Source organism: Ixodes scapularis, unplaced genomic scaffold (genome assembly GCF_016920785.2).
Source record: "Ixodes scapularis isolate PalLabHiFi unplaced genomic scaffold, ASM1692078v2 PGA_scaffold2__306_contigs__length_199485367, whole genome shotgun sequence".
NCBI lineage: Eukaryota > Metazoa > Arthropoda > Arachnida > Ixodida > Ixodidae > Ixodes > Ixodes scapularis.
In genome coordinates this window covers 31,746,159-31,765,580 of record NW_024609857.1, presented here as the reverse complement: position 1 = coordinate 31,765,580, position 19,422 = coordinate 31,746,159, and the positions used below count along the sequence as shown (strand labels likewise).

At 49.3% G+C, this 19,422-nt stretch overlaps 1 protein-coding gene across 1 annotated transcript; it reads right to left on the bottom strand.

The window, feature by feature from the left end:
• Positions 1 to 276: 276 nt before the first annotated feature.
• LOC8042108 lies at positions 277 to 5,006 on the bottom strand. Its single transcript, XM_040223378.1, has 2 exons — positions 4,865 to 5,006; positions 277 to 688 (listed from the first exon to the last, which is right to left on the bottom strand). The coding sequence occupies exons 1-2, from the start codon at positions 4,961 to 4,963 to the stop codon at positions 413 to 415; spliced, it is 375 nt and encodes a 124-aa protein (XP_040079312.1). The 5' UTR covers positions 4,964 to 5,006; the 3' UTR covers positions 277 to 412.
• Between the last annotated feature and the right edge of the window lie 14,416 nt (positions 5,007 to 19,422).

The following is a 19,422-nucleotide window of genomic DNA, read 5'->3' as shown; positions in this document are numbered from 1 at the left end:
ACTGGATAGAGGGGCTTTAGCTGTAGCTGGTACGTGGTAAGTGTTAGGCGTTAGATGTAGACTGCTTGCTAGCGAAGGCTAGCCTGCAGTTTGCAATACAATCTCTGCAATGCAAGTGTGCACGTAGCATTGAATAAGAAAACTAAAATCGGGCAGCCTTCAATGGACTTTGGTTTTACAGATATCGTAAATTTAATTGCATAATATTATAATTTATATCCTTCCATTGCGTAGTGATGTCAAAAGTGATTATACCGTCTCGTCTGGTTCGCTGAGGTGCGCATCACCTGATGCGACCATATCAGACGCATAGATGACGCGCACATTCCACAATATTGTCCAAGACACAAAGCTGCAGGCGTCGGCGCAATGGTCCCTTGCAGAGGTTCCATTCAACCGACGACCAGGCAGCTCAGGCTGGGCGCAAGATGGCGCAGGGTCGGGGGGCCACCATGGCCTGTCCTCGCTGGCAGCCCCAGTGCTGACTAAAGGGCGGCCAGTTCCGCAGCGGCACGTTGACTCGTTCGTGACCTGGTAGCGGGGATGACATCCGCCGCAGGGCCTGGCCATCGGCACGCTGGCAGTTGTCCAGCGCGTAGTAGACAAAGAACAGCTGGTCAGACGTCAAGTGCTCCAGACCCCTAAGCCGGAAGTCCACTCCCCAAATGCGCCTGGTGTCGAGAGCCTCCTGCAACACAAGGCAGTCTCTTGGGCGTCGTCATGTCAAAATATCGTAAGCTCGAACCAGTGTTGGCGGTAACGCGTTACAAGTAACGCCGTTAACGGTAACGTAGGAACGTACTCTTTACTTTTTTTTCAAAACAGTAGGGAGCTTTCGTAGATCGTTTTCCCTACTCCGCTGCGCTCTCCGCATCGAATACTCTACTAGTGCGCATACGCGCCGCTGGCCTTGACTGCAGAGTTTCGGATATCGTAGCGCGTTGCGGAGAGCGTTGCGGGGCAGAAGAGATCATCTACGAAAACCCCCTAGGAACGAGCAACGTACTTGCGTCATTTTTCTTCCCAAAACATTAAAAAAGTGTGTGTGTTAGTAAGCGCCCAGTTATAAATGAATCATAAATAATGATTCACCCCCCTCCCCCCCCCCCCCCAAAAAAAAAAAAAAGCAAAAAAAAAATTTTTTTTTTTTTTTTTGTACAAGAACATTCCTGCTTGACGGAAAGCCCAACGCCCCCTCCAGTGACCCTGTTTCGATGAAGGCTATCGCGGTCAACGGTCTTTGTGCAAGGGGGCAACCTGCAATCCTTATCGTTCTGCGCCAAAGAATGCGCAATTGCCGGTGGTATTTCCTAAAACGTACAGAGTACGGATCTTCAAGGTCGTGCACCACTTGTCAGAGCTGAAGACAATAAATACTCCCCCGAAAGTAATTCGAAATCAGTTGTACTTCTCTATGTTATGAACAAAACGTATTCAAAGTTTTAAACTCAGGTGGTCTTACTTTGTCTGCGAATGCGGGAGGCCGGTTCTTCTGTTAAAGGGACACTGACACCCCCCAAATTTTATTTCTTTTGCCAGGCGATTCATTATGGTGTCATAAGACTGCCACATCAATATTTTGCTGCAGCGTGACGTATATGTTTGATGAAGTCAGAAAATGCAACTGCACGAAACCAAAAAGGTGGTGGAAGTCACGTGGCTGTCATACTTTTGTTCTCCCGAAAACAAGGTATTTGGAGCTTTTTAGAAGCCACGAAAAAATGGGTATTATATTTACTAAGATTGAAGCTTGGGCGAGTTGGTACGACATCTAATCCGTCGTCTTATTGCGTTTTTTTTTTAATCTTTTAAGTATCATATTTGTTTTGTATTTTTAATATTGTGTGTGTGCCTTCGATGACCTACGACTTTGATTATAGTTGGTGGTTGACTTTAAACCATAGGAAACGGCACGTGGCCACGGAGTAGAGAGTGCAACTCAAACCAGTCAGTACTCGATCGGCTGTTTTCGGTCGGAAAGAAAACGAATTTATAGCCGCGATTGTTTTCTGGCTAGTTGGACTCTCATATGTAACGTACAAATAAAAACCTTGGCGATCATAAATACCCTTTCAGTGTCCCTTTTAAGTTCCGTGCCAATATGTCACAAATCAGGCTCATAGGAGTGTATACTTTTGCGTTTGGTTTTTACTATTCAGGTGGAACCATAAAGAAGCGGGGTTTTGATGACTCATATCATCAAAACCCCACTTCCCCTACAAAAGCGAACGCAGCAGGAGAGGAAGACTACCTGGGAAACTCATTTGCAAATGGACGCACTTTTGTGTCCTGTGGGGATGATGAGCTTTTGCGGTACCTTCTGGTGCCACACAACAAATAAAAAGCAACGTGCGTTACTTTTGTCGGTAACAGTAACGGTAACACGTTCCTTCTGTTTTCAGGTAACGTAGGTCGGCAATGGGTTCCTTTTATTTGCAAGTTACGAGTAACGTATTTCGCTACTTTTTTTTCTTCGGTAAGAACCATGGTGATACTTTCAGGCCCTGCCAGGAAGCCATGAACTATATAAACTGGAGGTTCGCAACATCATTATTCATCTAACGCTGCTTCATCGAATATCGTTTCATCAAATAAGGACCTTTCATCGTACGCCCATTCATCGAACTCCCTTTCATTGAATCGTGTGACGCAGTTTCATCCGAATTTCACTTCACCGAATTTCGGAGCATTATGGTGCGTTTTAGACCATATTTACTCTCTATCTCTCTCCCTCTCTCTTTCTCTCTTTCGTCTGAGTTGTTTCCACGCTGCTGTCAAATCTCCAGAAATAAAATTACTACCGTGGTCACTATTTCACCAAAAGTTTAGTTACTGAATCATAGAACATAACAAAACATGAGTGGGTAGTAATTAGTATTTTCTGTTTTCAGGTAAGTTGTTCACGCGTAAATGGTAGATCCGGAAGGTTTCGTCGTACACATGTACGACGAAACGATCCGACGTGCGGACTGCCGGAATGACCTAGGGGGGCGATGGTTTTCGTAGCATCGGAGAGCGTTGAAAACCTTTGCCTCCGACCGTCGTATTGCGTGGTCGGACGTCGGATCGGACGGTTTCGTCGTACATGTGTTTCGTGCTTAAGACTATTCTTCGTTGTGCTTTTTTTTTATCTATTTACTTGAGTTTTCAATCTATCCTAGGAGAATCGCTTTCTTCCTAAGAACAAAGGTTGAAAAACCCGTAAATCCACGATTCTGTCGATGACAAACACAAAAAAGAAAGACACGCCATTTTTTTCTTCTGTTTCATGCTACAGCCATGGATACATGTCATTGGTTCAAGGATGACTTTGTGCATAGAGCAGAATACTGTAAGTCTCTTCTAGAGCGGGGATAGACCCTTGAATGTATGCACCTTCGTCACGACACCCGATGATCACAGGTTGCATAAAATGTCTAGGAAAATGTTCCCGTTTATTATTAGCTACATTAGCAGCGGAAGTCATCAGTTACTATAACAAATAGGTATATCGGAGAAAATATAGTTCCTAATTTTTAGTTCCCCTCTCTGTAGGAAAAGAAAGGTCTTCTATCCTTCCGGTATTAAAATAGAACTATTTCCTAGATCCAAAATTCCTACTGCTTAAATAGGCGGTGTTCGATCAAACGACGATCAATGAAATTCTTTCGATAAAATGCCGTTCAATGAAATGGCTTCGATGAAACGGTATTCGACGAAGCGGCGTTCGGTGAAATACCCGGACTCAATATGGGTATATTGTCACGGGTGGTGACCAAAAAAACAGGAAATAAACAGGAAGAAATAAACGTTTAATGTGGCGAACTTGTGCCAAAAATAAAAGGGTACAAAGATAATAACAAAGCGTCGCGGGCATCGAAGTCTGCGTAGCAGCACAGTCGAACGCTGGGGCGAAACTGACCCCGCTCGCCTTGCGGAATCCCTTATGTACCCTCGTGGGTTTCTGGATCGTTCGGCGTAAAAGGTTCGGCGCGTAGAACATTCTGACCTCGAACAAGCCACATGGTTCTCGAATTTACCAGAACATTACTTTACAGAGTCGACAAAAATGCGCCCCCGCGGCTAGGAATCGAACCCTGGCTTCCAGCGTGGAAAGCACGCGCGATAACCGTTAGACCACAAGCACGCTGCCTTCTTGGTCAGCTGCGCTCACGGCAATATAGTATCAAGAAAGTATCGGGTAGTGGGGAGAGAGGATGGGGGATGGATCGAACATAAGCCCCCCTCCCCTGTAGCTACGCCCCTGGTTCCATGGATCCTTTAACTCAAGCTACCTCGAAGCATGGTCATTAACATGATTATGATTATGATAAGCATCTGATCAATTGAAAATAATGTTAGGTTATGTTAGATCAGGTTAGGTTAAGTCAGATCAGGTTAGCTGGTTTAGGTTAGGTTAGGTTAAGGCACCGTTTTCTTACGTTACGAAGTGTGCTTATCCTTAAGGTCGGTTCACGCAGGGGCTTTTGATTATTATTTCTTACATTACGTGAGGAATCACTGGGACATTCGTACGTCGCGTCCAAAGCTACTCATTGAACCGGTCACCACGCTTCATTCGTAGTACGGATGTTCCGGTGACTCGCGGCGTAAGGGGTCGTAACGTATCATAACGTAACGTAGGAAAACGCCCCTGTGTGAACCAACCTTTACGTCGAGATACTACCGCAAGTCACCAGCACATCCGTGCTTCATATTCCGCTTGCTAAGCTTCCCATTACCTGGTTGCAATGCTTTGTACGAAACACGGATGTGCCTGTGACTTGCGATCGTAAGTGTACGTAAATTTCGTAAGGAAACAGGGCTGTGTGAACCAGCCTTTACGTTTAATTAGGTCGGCTAAATACAAGGAGAGTGTCTGCACCTCGAGGCCCGAATGGGCGAGTGCCAGGGCCAGCGTCTGGTCTAGCAGCTTCCAGCGCACGGGCTTGTGGACGAAGCCGCTCTTAAGCGCCGTCGGCATGCCGTCCAGGTCCGTCTGGAGGCAGTCGGCGGCTCTCCCGAGCCGTTCCTCGTACGCCATGGACACGGGGACCTCTTCGGGCAGGGTGGGCCGATCTCGGAGCAGCTCGGCCAGCGCGGCAAACAGCCGCACCGCCACACGGGCCGTGTGCAGGGCGCGCAGGGAACTGTTCAGCCGCACGCTAGCGTTCACCAGGCCCGGCGGAAGGCGCAGGGCACCGCTGGGCAGCCAGGCAGGGAGCACGTCCAGCGCAGAACCCGCCGAGCTGCGCGCGCGAGTGCGCAACATAATAAGACGCGTTTCTCGCCAATAATAAAGTATGTACACGTGATGTCATTGAATCATGCTGGTGCATGCTCACTGTTGCTTCTTCTTCCCGAGAGGAAAAAAAAGAATTCAATGGTGCAAAATGTGCGCTGTCAGGTACGCGCTCAGCATCAAGGCCACAGCAAAGTCCCTGCGTGGACAATGGGACGGCTCTCTGGGGTAGATGACCGATCCCCCGTGATAGATTCATCGGCATGGCCCAAAATATTACAGCGAAGCTGTTTATGGCTAGGGTTCCGTGCATTTTTGGTGTGCGTCAACAAAAACTCAGAGCGGGCTCGCAGCGCCCTCTCTTTGTCGTCGTTCCAGGCGCTTGCGTGCCTAATTTCCTTTTCTTCCGTCGGGTGGCGGTCCCGTCGCGCGTGTCTAGTTTCCACCGGCTCCTCGGGGCGGCGATAGTCCTCGACATGTGTGTGCGTACATTTCGTCACGATGACCACCGATCAAGAAAAGAAATGTGTTCGTACCTTTGTTCAAAATTTCGTGTCACGCCTGTGTCGTAAGCTAAACAGCCTCGCTGGTAATTCACCTTCACAGAGTGCAATGGCTCCTAGTGTTTTGTAATAACGTTTCTTCGACGATAAGAGTTACTGGTGATAACAAGACATTGCAGGTGAAACCGTGGATCCTTCTTTAGTTACAGTTGTTCAGAATAATAGACCCCTTTCAAAAGTCACCTGCCAATTATTAGAGGGTCGGAACGCCTGCACAATGGCGGAGTGACTGCATCGAGGAACGTGCAAGTCATTCCATAAGATAGCGAACGTCGGAGCGCGGCCAACACTATGAGCCGACGAGCCAATCAAAGATCGTCGAAAGTGCCACGTCACTGCGATCATCACCCTTTTAGTGGGTGTGTTTTTTCCAGTGTGCCGTGACGTTGAGGTTTTAGTCCGCCATTGCGCAGGGATTTCACAGCTGCCAACAGAGTGCAAGTAACGTATTTTGAAAGGGGTCTTTTATCATAAAAAAAAATAGTGAAAACATGTTAGCTTTTGCCACAGTAAGGCTTTATTGTCACAGAAGCACGATAACCGTGAAATGGAAGCTTGTGGTGGGGATGACTCTTAAGCGCGAGACACATGCGCGAAAAATCCATCCGATCCGACGTCCGATCCGGCAGTACGACTGCCTGATCCGAAAAATTTGGTCGCATCAGACGTCGGATCGGCGATCCGACATGCGTCCAACGCGCCAGATAGTTTCGCACGGCGGACGGATTGTCGGATGCGTCCAGCCAATGACAGCACAGCTAGCGCGAACGTCATGGTGACGTACTGGGACGATTCCCAGTACGTCACCATGACGATCGGACGATTCTGCCGTCCATGTGTCTCGCGCTTCAAGCGCCCTTCACAGATATGCAACCGAATAAAACCGAGGTACCGGACCGGTTTTTAAGCCTCTTGCTACGTCTTGGGACCGGATCTGCTGCAGCGGAGCTGGTTCTAAAGGCCCGTTCACACTCTTGCAACCGAGTACGACCGAGAGAGACCGAGACTTGTTGAAGGGGTACTCCGTCCGTTTTTTGAGCTACCTAAACAAATGGCATTTTCTGACTAACGGACTTCAGTCGTCATGGTATGCTATTTATATTCTCGAAATTCAAAAAAGCAATTGGGAAAACCGTAAATGAAGATGATGCCGAAACCAGCATTCAAATTTTCGTGCGCTCTTCAGTGGTGTGACGTCACACAGGATACAGACTTTCAAGTCGTGCATATAGTCTTAAACAGAGTATGCCGAGTGTTTTTTGCGTGCTTCTCAGTGAATCACTTACCAAACATTCTTTTCCCACCATCAAACGTCTTGTAATCAGTTGGGAACATGGCTTACTGCCCTCTTTGTACCATTTCTGTCGTCACACTTCAATGTTGCCAGTATCCCTACTGGCAACATTGTAGCCAGTAGGGCTACTGGCAACACGATGAAAGCGATATTGGAAAATTATATAACTTCGCGCTTTTTTTTTCACACAAAACTTGGGGACTCATAAAGCATCAGAGACCATGAAAAAATCGCCGGAGTACCCCTTTAAAACCTCTTCAAATTTCTTAGGACGACAGAACACACAGGCACAATGGCGCCATCTATACGGTGACCCTGGAACTTCATTTCACAAGAGCGAAGGTTTTGCGTGATTTCCGAGGTCAAATGTGCGTAAGACCTACAAGAAAGGCTCGTTTATAACGTTGACAAAAGTTTTTCGAGCCAAGGAAGAAAGGATAACGCGGAAGAGAAATAGAAAATACGCCGGACTGCCAAGTGTACACTGCTACCCAATAGATGGCGCCAGTGTGTCCTCTCGTAAGAGGTTTTAAGGGACCCAGGTTTTAAGAAGTCGCAAGAGTGTGGAGGCCCTTAAAGGGCCTTTAAGGCCCTTAAAGGGATGGTGAACCGAAATTTGGATTTCCAAAAAAAACAATGCAGGAGATGTAGGCGGGACGCTACAATCCCTACAATACTACTTGCAAGGCGATATCTCGAATGGACGGCCGTATTTCGGGAAAAAGAGGTCGAGATTGAACCAGGCCGACGAAGCGCGTGACGTCAATATACCGTGTTTCCTCCTTTCGGTTCAGCATCCCTTTTTAAGAGGTCGCAAGAGGCTTAAAAACCAGTTTGAACACTCTCGGTCTAACCCGATTGCGTATGTGTGAACGGCGCTTTACCCGCGGATACAAAATTTTGTTTTTTATGCTTCTCTATATCTGAGGCTTTCAGCCCCTTTATGTCCTGCCCCAGCCGAGTCAGACTAAGCAGATTATCCGTCGCCATGATATTACCATTTCTGTTGTCCGGATCGAGGTAAAAACTTGTAATTTGAGGAGGGGAAAGAGCACAGCTCCATACGCACAGCGCTTTCAAAAAGCAAGCGCGTGTAAGCGAAAGCTGACTTCTGATCCTTAACAAAATATGTGATCATTCGAGCACTGCGAGCTAGAGTGGAGAAATTGTTTCGTGATCCCTTCAAGCTGCCGCTCCGAATGCACTGCGGGGCCACCAACATGCGGGCCCCCCGCAGAAGTTGATAACATGGCGACTTCTGCGAAATTGACGGCACCTAGCGGCACGGAAGGTGTCACGGCAAATTCGCTCGCCAGTTTCCTCGAGGGACTCAGATTTCCACAGCACCCGGCGGTTTAAAGACGAAGCCGTGAAAGTAGGTTCATAAACGCGTCATGAAAATTGCCAATCAAGCACGCTACAACGTCGAGAATCAAATTCCTTTGACACACACGCACCGATCCGCGGCAGCCGACGCGTCCCTTAGTCGCAGCAGCGGGTCCAGCGCTCTGGCCACGCGGCCCCGCAGCAAGTCGTGGTGCCGCTTCCAGATCTGGTCGCGCACCACCCGCGCCGGGAAAAACCTGGCCAGCGGTGTGCTCTGGAGCCTGGCGGCGAGCAGCCGAGCCTCCAGCACGTCCGCCGATGGCCCGTGCGAGCCCACGGCCAAAAGCCGGGGCAAGCTGCGCAGGAAATGGTCCTCTAGTTGCTCGGACCAACTCCGAGCCAGCGTCATTGGTCCTAGGACGTTGTACAGGGCGCGCAAGAACAACAGGGGCACCGCGTTGCCCACGGCCCGCGGACACAGCCGTGTCCGGTCCACCAGAGGCGGTTGCAGGGCGGCCGCGTACGCTCGTTGTAGAGAATCCGGCGTTCCGGACAAAAAGGGCGAGGCCCAGAGGACGGCTCGGAAGCCCAGGTAGAGCATGGCCCTGGTCGGGTCGGCTGCGACCAGTTCGTCGATCTTGGCCAGGTCCAGCAAGAGTAGCACGCCGGTGGCCGACGGATTGACCGCCTTCAGGAGGGCCCTGGGTCCCGCGTGGAGATCGGTCAGAGGCGTGGGTTCCCAGGGCGCCCGGAAGGGAGTTCGGCCAGCGGGTGAGACAGCTTGGGAGAGGCTGCGCATGACCGTGCTCACTTCGACGGACAGGAGGTGGGCGTCGGCGGCTGGAGAGACCAGGGTCACGGCGTCCCTGACGGCCTCCTGCGAGCGAACCTGCTGCGAACTGAACATGGCTTGCACGACCCGCAGTACTGGGGCTTTATTTCTATTATTTTATTTCGGAATACTGCCAACCTCCGTAGGGATTATAGCATTATTGGGGTACAAGAGAAACACAACATAAATATACAATTTAAGATAACCGAGAGTAAACAGAAACAAAAGTTGCGTGTCTTTCTTAAAAAAAAAAAAGAAAACGTATCAATTCATAGATTGACAAATAAGTTGGTTTTCAATGGTACCAATAAACAAGTCCATACTTGCATAACTAAAAAACTATGTATCTAGTTTGTTCCGGTCTATTCCTTCCTCCTATCTTCTTGTGCTCGAGGCACTGGGCGAACCAGGTAACACTGAAGCCCCTTTATCCTGAGAAAAGTGGCGCCATTCATTGTTGTGGAAATACTCGAGATGGCGTGCCGTGCGCCACCTCTGGGAAGACCATGGCGTCTGAAATCAAGCTCAGTGCTGCGCTGTGCCGCCATGATCTTCCCAAGGGCTGCACGTAGCACGTGCCTCGAGCATCGACGCAATTTGCGCTACTTTCGAAACATGAAGGGGCTTTAGGTAACACCACGTGGGTAACACAGTCGAAAGAAAAATGGTGACAGACATTGTTTGCGTTAGACTGCGTTCGCGTGTGTGTCCATTCAGCAGACGCCTCATTGCCATGGTGATGGCGACCATAGCGGACGGACTTCATTGTGGGGAAGGAGACGACGGTTTGGCGAGATCAGGTACGTGCTTCAGGCTTTTTGCCATGTTTTTCAATTGGCAGAACGTGAACGAAAAAATGTTTCAAAATAAAGGAGTTAACCTAAATGCCTAATTTTATCCAGCGCCTAATTTTCTGAAGAGTCTTCCACGAAAAGCATGCTCTTCGTGAAAGCTATCTGGCGGCCGTTTTTTTATAAATTTCTTTTATTTTATTTCTAGAAACACGGATCTATAGTTCCATATACTGCCAATGTATTAGTGTTGGTCCTGCCAGTGGCTTGTTGGTCCTGCCAGTGGCTCTTTAAAGATGACTTTTAGAGACGCCTGAAAGACCGCCAGACCTATTTATACGAGCTAAATGCGGAGGATGCATATATGGCCTTAATGTACATCGTAAAAAAAATATAAATTAAACTTCCGCGCTACTCGAAGTCCTAGAAAGTTTACCGCTGCTCTCATGATTTCACGCGCGTAGGGAAACATATGGATGTTCTCTTCTCAAGACTATAGAAAGACAAAACAGCCTGGTACAGGCCGGTCACAAACTTAGCCTTGAAGCTGACATTCCTGAGCAAAACAAAACTTTAGATCTCCCTGTACGTTCATACAGTGACAAACTGATCAACGGCAAGTCTCCACAAAGGCTTGTACAAACCAGGGTGGAGAATAAGTCGCGATGAATTAAATCATCATTTAAATCGTGATTTACATAAAACCGGCTTTACTATGATGAGTTAAATTGAACCTTTTGCGCAAAAATTTTTGCGCAAAAGGTTTTTTACTTAACGTTTGTCTATCATTTTATGCTATCTATGGAGAATTTGTTTTGAATTTAAATCGAAAAATCATCGAGTAAGAACGATTTCTATCAGGCTAAACACGAGCATCTTCTAAAAAAAAATTGGAACATCGAGTTTTTTTTTAAATTTTTTTATATCCATTTTGTTTGTAAGTCAAGTAACGTTCTACGGCAAGTAAATGAGAACGCAAAAGAAACTAACACTAGAAAAGTAATGTGTTATTAAAATAAGATCAGGACAGGGGAAAAAAAAGGACACAAATCAAGCTTTTTCACTGACTAAAAGTATTTGGCCGTTTCTTTTTTTTTTTCCTATACTGTTTTGGGATTCACTTTAGTGATTAAGAAGCGCTGTTTTATACCTGCAGTGATCTAAATTAAATTGATCTGATGTATACCAAATTGGTCTGATTTAAACCGAATAAATAATATCTATTTGATTAAACCAAAAATCACGATGTTTGTGTTCCCCATGTACAAAGGGACCAATCGGGGCGCCAGCATTGCCCAAGGTGCTTACTCGGGCCTTGTGCGAAAACGCTTCCCGCTCTTTTCAACGAGCTTTCCACGAGCTTTTTTCCAAATACTCTTCCCGCGATTACCCGTTATAGGCTATAGCCCATCTCTTAATCTTTACGTATTCCCGGGCTCTGTTGGCCGCCATTTTTTCAACAAAAAATTTCGATCTTTTTTTTAAGTAAGGTGAAGGTAGATTCCGAAGCCTTATTACGTCGTCTCAAACGCTACCGCTACATGCGGGTGGAAAATGAGCGTTTTAAAATGCGCATAGCTTAATAATATTAATCATTAAAAGAATACATCGCGCGGTTTACCTGCAAGTCGTCGAGCATCGCGTCGGGGTCCCCCTGCCGGAAGAGCAGGTCGGGTGCACCTAGGTGGGCCACGACCCCCGGCTGCGGCGCCACCGAGACCAGGACTGCCACGTCCAGGTCGCGAAGCAGACGTCCCGCAGCTCTCCAGACGTCGTCGGCCGCCGGGACTTGTCCCCTGGGCAGCGGCCACTCGGGAGACACGTACCCCGTGAGAAACGAGGCCAGCTGGGATGTCGAGGACCCGCTGCAGAGCGCCATCAGGTCGCGGCCCACGGCGACGTCCACGTGCTGCGGGTCGCGCAGGTAGACCAGGAGGGCGTCTTCGAGGGCGTTGGCGAGGCGTGTGTCCGTCGAAGTGGCCATGCCCGGAGGCGGCTGCCGCTGGTCGTCCAGGCGTTCGCAGACGTAGTCGTAGAAGTTGAGGCAGGGGTCGCCCTCCAACAAGTCCCTCAGGTAGGCCCCCTCTCGCACGCAATCTGCGGACTCGCACACGTACATCGTCCGTCCGGCCGGTGCTGGATCAGGAGGAAGAGGAGCGTACGGAGCAAGGAAACTAAGGAAACTACGAAGATGGCGATGAAAGGATAAAAAACGAGGGGGGCATTAAGAAGGACAGGCGACTAAAGTTAAAGCCACCTAGAGAGAAAGCAGAGAGTACTGGTACACCGTATCCGTAGTGCTGAATTTTCTGTCACCATGCGAGGGCCAGCGCGGAATACATAGTATGAGGAAGCACTCACTTGATCAAATGACGTTTTAGCGAACGCCCGCGTTTCACCGAACGACACTTTACCAAATAGTCGGACGCCGCGAAGCGGTGCTTTCGGGTGGGCCAAGTGGGTTCGCATTTTTGTAATGAGCCGCCGCTGACTGTCGCCGTGAAGCGGCGTAAAGCGCAGCGCGGCAGATGGGTTAACGCGCGGCCCCGTTATTCGCTAAAACGGCGATTCGCTCAAATGTCGCTGTTCGCTAAAACGTCATTCGCTCATGTGATATAGACCCCATATAGTATGTGGGCACGCCACGAGTGCTTTGTCGGCGTTTGTCTGGGGTTCGTGCTCTGATTGAACGCAAGGTCCTTCCAGCCAAACGCTGACGTAGCGACTCGTGTTCAGCGTGTGCCTCGTGCTGGCACTCACTAGGCGACGTAGAGAATGTAACATTGCTGCTGTCCATCCAGGTCGTGTTCCTAAAGTATCTTGACACGTGCTGGGCGTTGTTGCGAGGAATGACAACCAACGCCGATGGCGGAGTCAAAACCCAAACCTTGCCAATCGTCACCACAAAAAACAGAATGGCTCCTTGGAAAAACTACCCAGGGTGCCTCGTATTACCCTCCCTTTTCTGTTAATCCCGTGCTTAAACAAAGCGTGACACATTTAGCACGAAGGGAGGGTTCGCAAACGTTTCATTTTACAATTGAAAGGGTGCCCGTCGTTGGTTGTTCTTGCAACTAAAATTTAAGCAGAAGTCGACATTGGGCAGTAAAGTGCAGTGTACAACACTAACCTTGAATACAATTCTAAAACAAAACGCCCATGTCTTCGCGCTACATCTGTCATACTGTGTACTTTGTATATTTCAGCATTTAGTGAACGCCCACGTTTCACCGAATGACACTTTAGCGAATAGTCGGACGCCGCCAAGGGGCATTTTCGGGTGGGCCAAATGGGTTCACACTTTTGTTGTGAGCCGCCGCAGAATGTCGCCGCGAAGCGGCGTAAGCGCAGCGCGGCGGATGAGTTAACGCGCGCCCCCGTTATTCGCTAAAACGTCGATTCGCTCAAATGTCGCTGTTCGCTAAAACGTCATTCGCTCATGTGATATGGACCCAGTCGGACGCCGCCAAGGGGCGTTTTCGGGTGGGCCAAATGGGTTCACACTTTTGTTGTGAGCCGCCGCAGAATGTCGCCGCGAAGCGGCGTAAGCGCAGTGCGGCGGATGGGTTAACGCGCGCCCCCGTTATTCGCTAAAACGTCGATTCGCTCAAATGTCGCTGTTCGCTAAAACGTCATTCGCTCATGTGATATGGACCCATCGTAAACAATACGATTGAGAAGTGACTCACGTGGCATGGTACTACGCCCGGTCGGCCGAGCCGTAAATTCCGAGTCTTGACCGTTTATTGAAGACGGCGTTGGCAGAGGGTTGGTCGGCTGGGCCTTGATGTCGTGATGTAACGGGGTGACCACCAAAAGGATGAAGATCCAAGTGACAACGACCGCCCCCAGCAACATCGCAACAGTTGTCTCCGGGAACGTACGAACTGTGCTCAGAGACAGTTCCCACAGACCGATCTCGACTGCTGACTCTGAAAGCTCCTCGGTGGCATCCTCCTTGCCTCCTGGTGCTTTCTGGGGCCTCCTTTCGCTTTCCTCGAGCTTCTGCTGGACCTTTTGTTGTTCTATGAAACCCTTGGCAGCGCTGGACGCAACCCTATTGGCGGAAATCTTCCTCCACGTAGTCTCATCTGCAGAATGCTCTTTCAACAACACGGCCATAGTCTTCTCCGCAGATGCCAAGGACTTCTTCGCAGAGGCCAAGGGTTTCTCCGCAGAGGCTAGGGTTTTATCCGCAGAAACCGATGGCTTATGCGCAGATACCATGGGCCTCGCAAAGGCCCGCAGCAGCTGCTCGCTCAGTCTGCTAACGTTCGCGAGTATGTGAGGTTCGGGTCCCAAGCCGTTCTGCGTTGTTTCGGCTAGAAACCCGTGGACGATAGCGTCTAGTTCCTCTTTTTTTGGTGCATAGCGGCTTGGCCTTCGGAGCGAAGCACCGGCCTCAGAAGAGAGTTTGCCCTCCATCTTCTCTGGCGCCGATGACAGGACTGTAGCAGAGGCACGCTCGGTGGCTCCGAGCACTGGCGGGAAGGACAGAGGCCAGGGCCAGGGTCCCCCCACCTGTCCCCCTACAGATTCTTCGGAGGAACGTTTGGTCGCCGTAGCTTCGTCGTCTTCGGTACAGCGGTCGCGCCAAAATCCGCCGCATAGCGAACACCCAGACCAGGCGCTAGGCGGTGACTCCGAAGGTTGTTTCTTCACTGAACCGGGCGTGACTGGCTTCGCTAGCGAAATACGCTCCCCTTCCGAGGACACCTGTCTTGCCGTTCGTAGCGTGGTTTTTCGATGTCCCGGAGTCCCTTCCAGAGAAGATTCCATAGCTGTCGGCATCGTTTTCACACCAATTCGGTGGGAGGTCGACCAACACAGCGACCGATAGTCTACGGATGTACGTCTGGTAACCGCAGCTTCGTCGTCTCCGGTAGAGCGGACGCGCCGAAATCCGTCGCTTAGCGAACACATAGACTCAGAGCTAAGCAGCGACTCTGAAGGTGGTTTCTTCATTGAACCGGGTGTGACTTGCTTCTCTGGCGGAATACTCCCAAACGATTTCTTTACAACTGAACGTCGTGCGGACTTGGGGCAAACTTCATCGGCAACCACAGAACTTGTTGGCGCCCAAGGCACGGCTCTTGCAAGCTCTTCGGAAAAAGCGGCACTGTGCTTTAGCGACTCGTCTTCCGAGCTGTCTGGAACCTTAGCAACCAGCGCCATAGATGCCCTCCGCACCTCCGCGCTGGCGTAGGCCGCGCGTCGTAAGAGCTGCCGCGCCAAGCGGTCCCGTTGATGCTGCTCTTGCTCCGTCGAATAGTGCAGCGCCCTGACTGCTTGCGAGGCAATCCGTAGATTCTCAGCCAGTGTGGCCGCCCAGTGGATGTAGCCTATGTCCACGCTTGGCGTTCCGCGGGGGCCCGATGGTAGGAATTCAAGAGCGCCAGCTTTCTCAAGATCAGGCGCTTCGTCGTCCTGCCAGCGATCTGCGCGATCCTGCGATGTGTCGTGGTCCCGTGACCCAACGTCCGTCATATGCGAAGGCAGCGACCCTGGGTGTTCGCTGTCGCGTTCCTGAAGCGTAGGCAAGGAATACGAGCTATATATGTCCTGACCCCGAAGGCTTCTGGGGCCAATGGACACAGACACCGCTTCAGGGGATCGGGCGCTCGCCAAGATTTCGGACACCCCTTTGTCTGAGAGAAATGTGAAGTCGACCCCAGGCATGCCTGTGACCACGTTGTCGGGAAAAGTCTCGATGGAACTACCCAGCCTTTTTGTGACCCGGGCTGCAGTGGACTTTCGTTGCGCGAGGGTGGAACGCTGAGAGCGGTCTCTTTTCGAAACAGAAATCAGGACACCCGAAAACGGCTCCAGAGTAGGTACTGGAGCATGTTCGAATGAAACAGAACTGACCGCTGGTGTCGTACCAGTACCGGCAGCCTCCATAACCGAGGTTGGGACTACGCTTGTTGATACACGTGCCACGCTGGGAGTTCCAGCGGGTGTTCCAGTGACGATTGTGGTGGCAGCTGAAGTAGCTGGAGTGCCGGCTACGGTGGTGATCGGGGCGATGATTGTAGAGGTGGTTGCAATACCGGTTGCTGTGGTAACAGGGAGTTTGGCGCCAACAGAAACCTCAGGAGTAACCGCAGCGACATCAGTAAGGACAACATCAGGAGCGGCGTCGGCCCGAAATGCAGACGAAGTTGTTGGCTGGATACCTGCTGGCTCAGAACTGTCACCTTTGAACATGCCCTTAAAACTGTCCACAAGAGAGAAAAAGGAGGCTGCCGTACCGGCAGCCTCCTTTTCTTCAGTGTCTGCTGCAACAATAGGAGGAGACGTTGATAAGGCTTCATCTGAGTAAAAGCTCGCTTTAGAACGTCCCTTCTTTTTCTCCTTAGCCACGGCTTCAATGTCTGTTGCAGCAAGAGATTTAGGAAGAGAAGCTGATGAGGCTTCGATTGAGTAAGGACCCTTTTTAGAACGCCGCTTTTTTTTCTTCTTAGCCACGACCTCGGTGTCTGTTGCAACGAATAGCTTAGAAGGAGACATTGATGAAGCTTGAGTTGAATAAGGGCCCTCTTTAGAACGGCCTTTTTTGCTCTTCTTAGCCACGACCTCAGTGCCTGTTGTAACGGGAGACTTAGGAGGAGACTTAGGAGGAGACTTAGGAGGAGACTTAGGAGGAGACTTTGATGAGGCTTCAGTTGAGTGAAGACTCTCCTTAAGAAGCGCCTTTTTTTTCTTCCTAGCCTCCTTCCGTGCCTTCTTCTCTGCCTTTCTGCGCAATTTCTCAGCCTTTTTATCTAATTTGTCACTCATTGATGGGACAATAGTGATCAATGATTGCTGCTCACCAAACCTCCCCAAATCGGGCTGGTCTTCGGGGGTCAATTTGTTCTCATTTCTTTTTTTATCTTTTTTTATCTTTTTTTTCTTTTCTTTCTTTTCGTTCTCCTCTTTGTTTCCTTCCTCCTCCTTTTTGTCTGCTTCGGTGTCCTTTCCGCTCACGTCAGCATTGCTGCCTTCCTTCGATATCTTCTTGGACGCGCTTTTGAGACTTTTTTTCTTGTCGAGTGCTGTCTTGCTCTTCCTGCGCTTCTGGTCGCGCAAGATTTGACTTTCGGAGCCAAGAGAAAAGGGTCCGCCGAGCTTCTTCATTTGCCTTACGGTCGCGCAGTGCAGTCGCTGCTGAAGAGTCCTTGCTGGCTAAGCTCGGAAACTGTCTGCAGCAGAACTGCCTGTCTCGACTACAAGCCCAAGTGCCAAATTGTTAAGGGAGAGAAACTGGTTAGTGCCCCGGCCAAAACCAGAAGGAACAGTGTTCAAAGGCTGTCAGCGAGCCACTGGACCACATCCTCGTGCGCATGCCTCCGTTGTGACTTATGGGTGTCCTCTTTTCTTTTTCGAATTGGCATTGTCAGCAAACAAACAAAAAAGCTGATGTGCTCGGTGGCCGAGCGGGATCGTTGGCCAAGTGGGCCAGCGCACACCAAACTTTTTTTTTTTTTAATAATGCACAGCTTTTAAGGTTTTTTTTTTTGTTTGTTTGTTTTGTTTTATTTTCCTTTTCATCACTCGGAGCACGTGGAGCGAAAACTCGCACTGCAGAACCTAGGGATACTGGGTTCAATCCCCACCCCTGCCCGGTTCGATCTGGATGAGCATCGTACCGGCGTGAGGTCGTGTATCACTACTGCGTGGTGCACGTTAAAGACCCCAGGCTAGCGGTTGTACTGCACTGGCTAAATTGCCTATACAACTGAGACACCAGGCACCCACTAAAGCAGACACGCCAATTTTTAAAGGCTGATGTGCTTGCGCAAAACGATACTAGCGCCCCCTCTTGCCCGAAAGCAAATGGGAGTTAAACCAGTTAAAACGTGTTTAAGCTTACAAAGGACAGCATTGTTGGTCGTCTTGCTTTCCATAATGCAAGCGCACTGTGTCGTCAATTCGTGCAGTAAATAATTTTACGAGAAAGGAAGCGCCCGTATTGTTTTTAGATTTTTTTCGGTTAAACATGAGTACTATACTCTGTTTCATACTTAGCGTGCAACGCTGTCAAAGCTACTGGCGCGAGCATGGGGCTTGATCTCGTTGATCATTTCAGTGCACGAGTTCTCGCGCAAACAAAACCTTAGATGAAGAAGCCACGCGCTCGCGCCAGCAGCTTTGACAGCGTTGCACGCTAACTATGAAACAGAGTATATAGAGTCACGCTGGCGTGAGCGGGTATGTCGCTTCCCCTTCTTCCTAGCTCCAAGCCGCCGTGCGTCGTCTACGGTCGCACGTTGACAGCCATGCATCTCGACGATGCAAGCCTGTTTCTGGCTGATCTGTACTGTCCTTATTATATGTTTGTTGTTGTTTTTTTCCTGCAGGTTGTGCTGTATCGTTCCACATGCGTGGAACTTCAGCAAAGCGGTAAATATGAAGTCGCATGCATCCATAATCAATCAATAAATACTTTTTTTTTTCTCAAGTACTATTATATAAAAAACGATAAAAAACTATAGTTTTTTTTTAATATATGGATGATTGCAGTCCCCTTTCAAGCTTTACGTTGTGACACCTACAGAAATATGAAGCCCTTCGAAAAGTGAAGTCATTTTTTACGTTACTATTTAAATACTATAATCACCCTCGATGACAATTACAAGCGTGCTGAAGTGGTTTTCCATGGAAACATGTGCTCCCTCAAAAAAGAAAAATACGTCAAGAATAATAAATCAAGCATATTTTACTTTTTCTTTTGTCTTAACTTTTCCAGCTGATTAAATGGCTAACACATTTTATTGTGATTAAAGCATCACTCAAATAATTTGAGGGTTGATCGATGATTGGCATAGTCCTGATATGTCCTGATATACCTGAGCTTAGGGCGGAGAGTTTCGGAAAACAAGTCGAGCCCTCATCAGTAAAAGAGTGTCGCAGTGGCTGATGCTGTCTGAGTCATGGTGCGAGTCGTTTGGTTGAAGTTGCGGTAAAATAGTATTTATCACTCCCTAACGTTCATGACTGAATAAACTTACCTTAGTTTTTTCTAGCTGGAACAAGGGGCCACGTGGCCAAGCGCGTTGGGGTTAGCAAGGCAGAAAACGCGTGCTGAGCTCCAGGCATTGTTAGAGTCGGGCTCTTCTCATCGTCGCAGTGATTGGACACGAGCCACTACCCGAGTGGTACTGATAAGCAAACATTCCCGTTTCTTTCAGTTTCGCCTATCGCAAATTTGACTTTAGAAAAAAAAATATTCTTATTTATGGGCAGCAACACTAACTGCATGAAGACAATTTTAGCCACGTTTTTCCGCACGTTTCCTACATCCTATGTCAGGGGTCTCAAACACGTGGCCCGTGAGCCGCATGCGGACCGTGGCTTGCTGGGATGCGGTCCTCAAGTAACCTGCTGCGATCCGTTGTTTCCATGTCTCGAGC

Coding starts and splice junctions, on each gene's coding strand:
- LOC8042108 (XM_040223378.1), bottom strand. CDS start 4,963: ATGCCGACGGCGCTTAAGAGCGGCTTCGTCCACAAGCCCGTGCGCTGG. Junction 689..4,864: donor TCGCCCATTCGGGCCTCGAG/GTGCAGACACTC, acceptor CTTGTGTTGCAG/GAGGCTCTCGACACCAGGCG.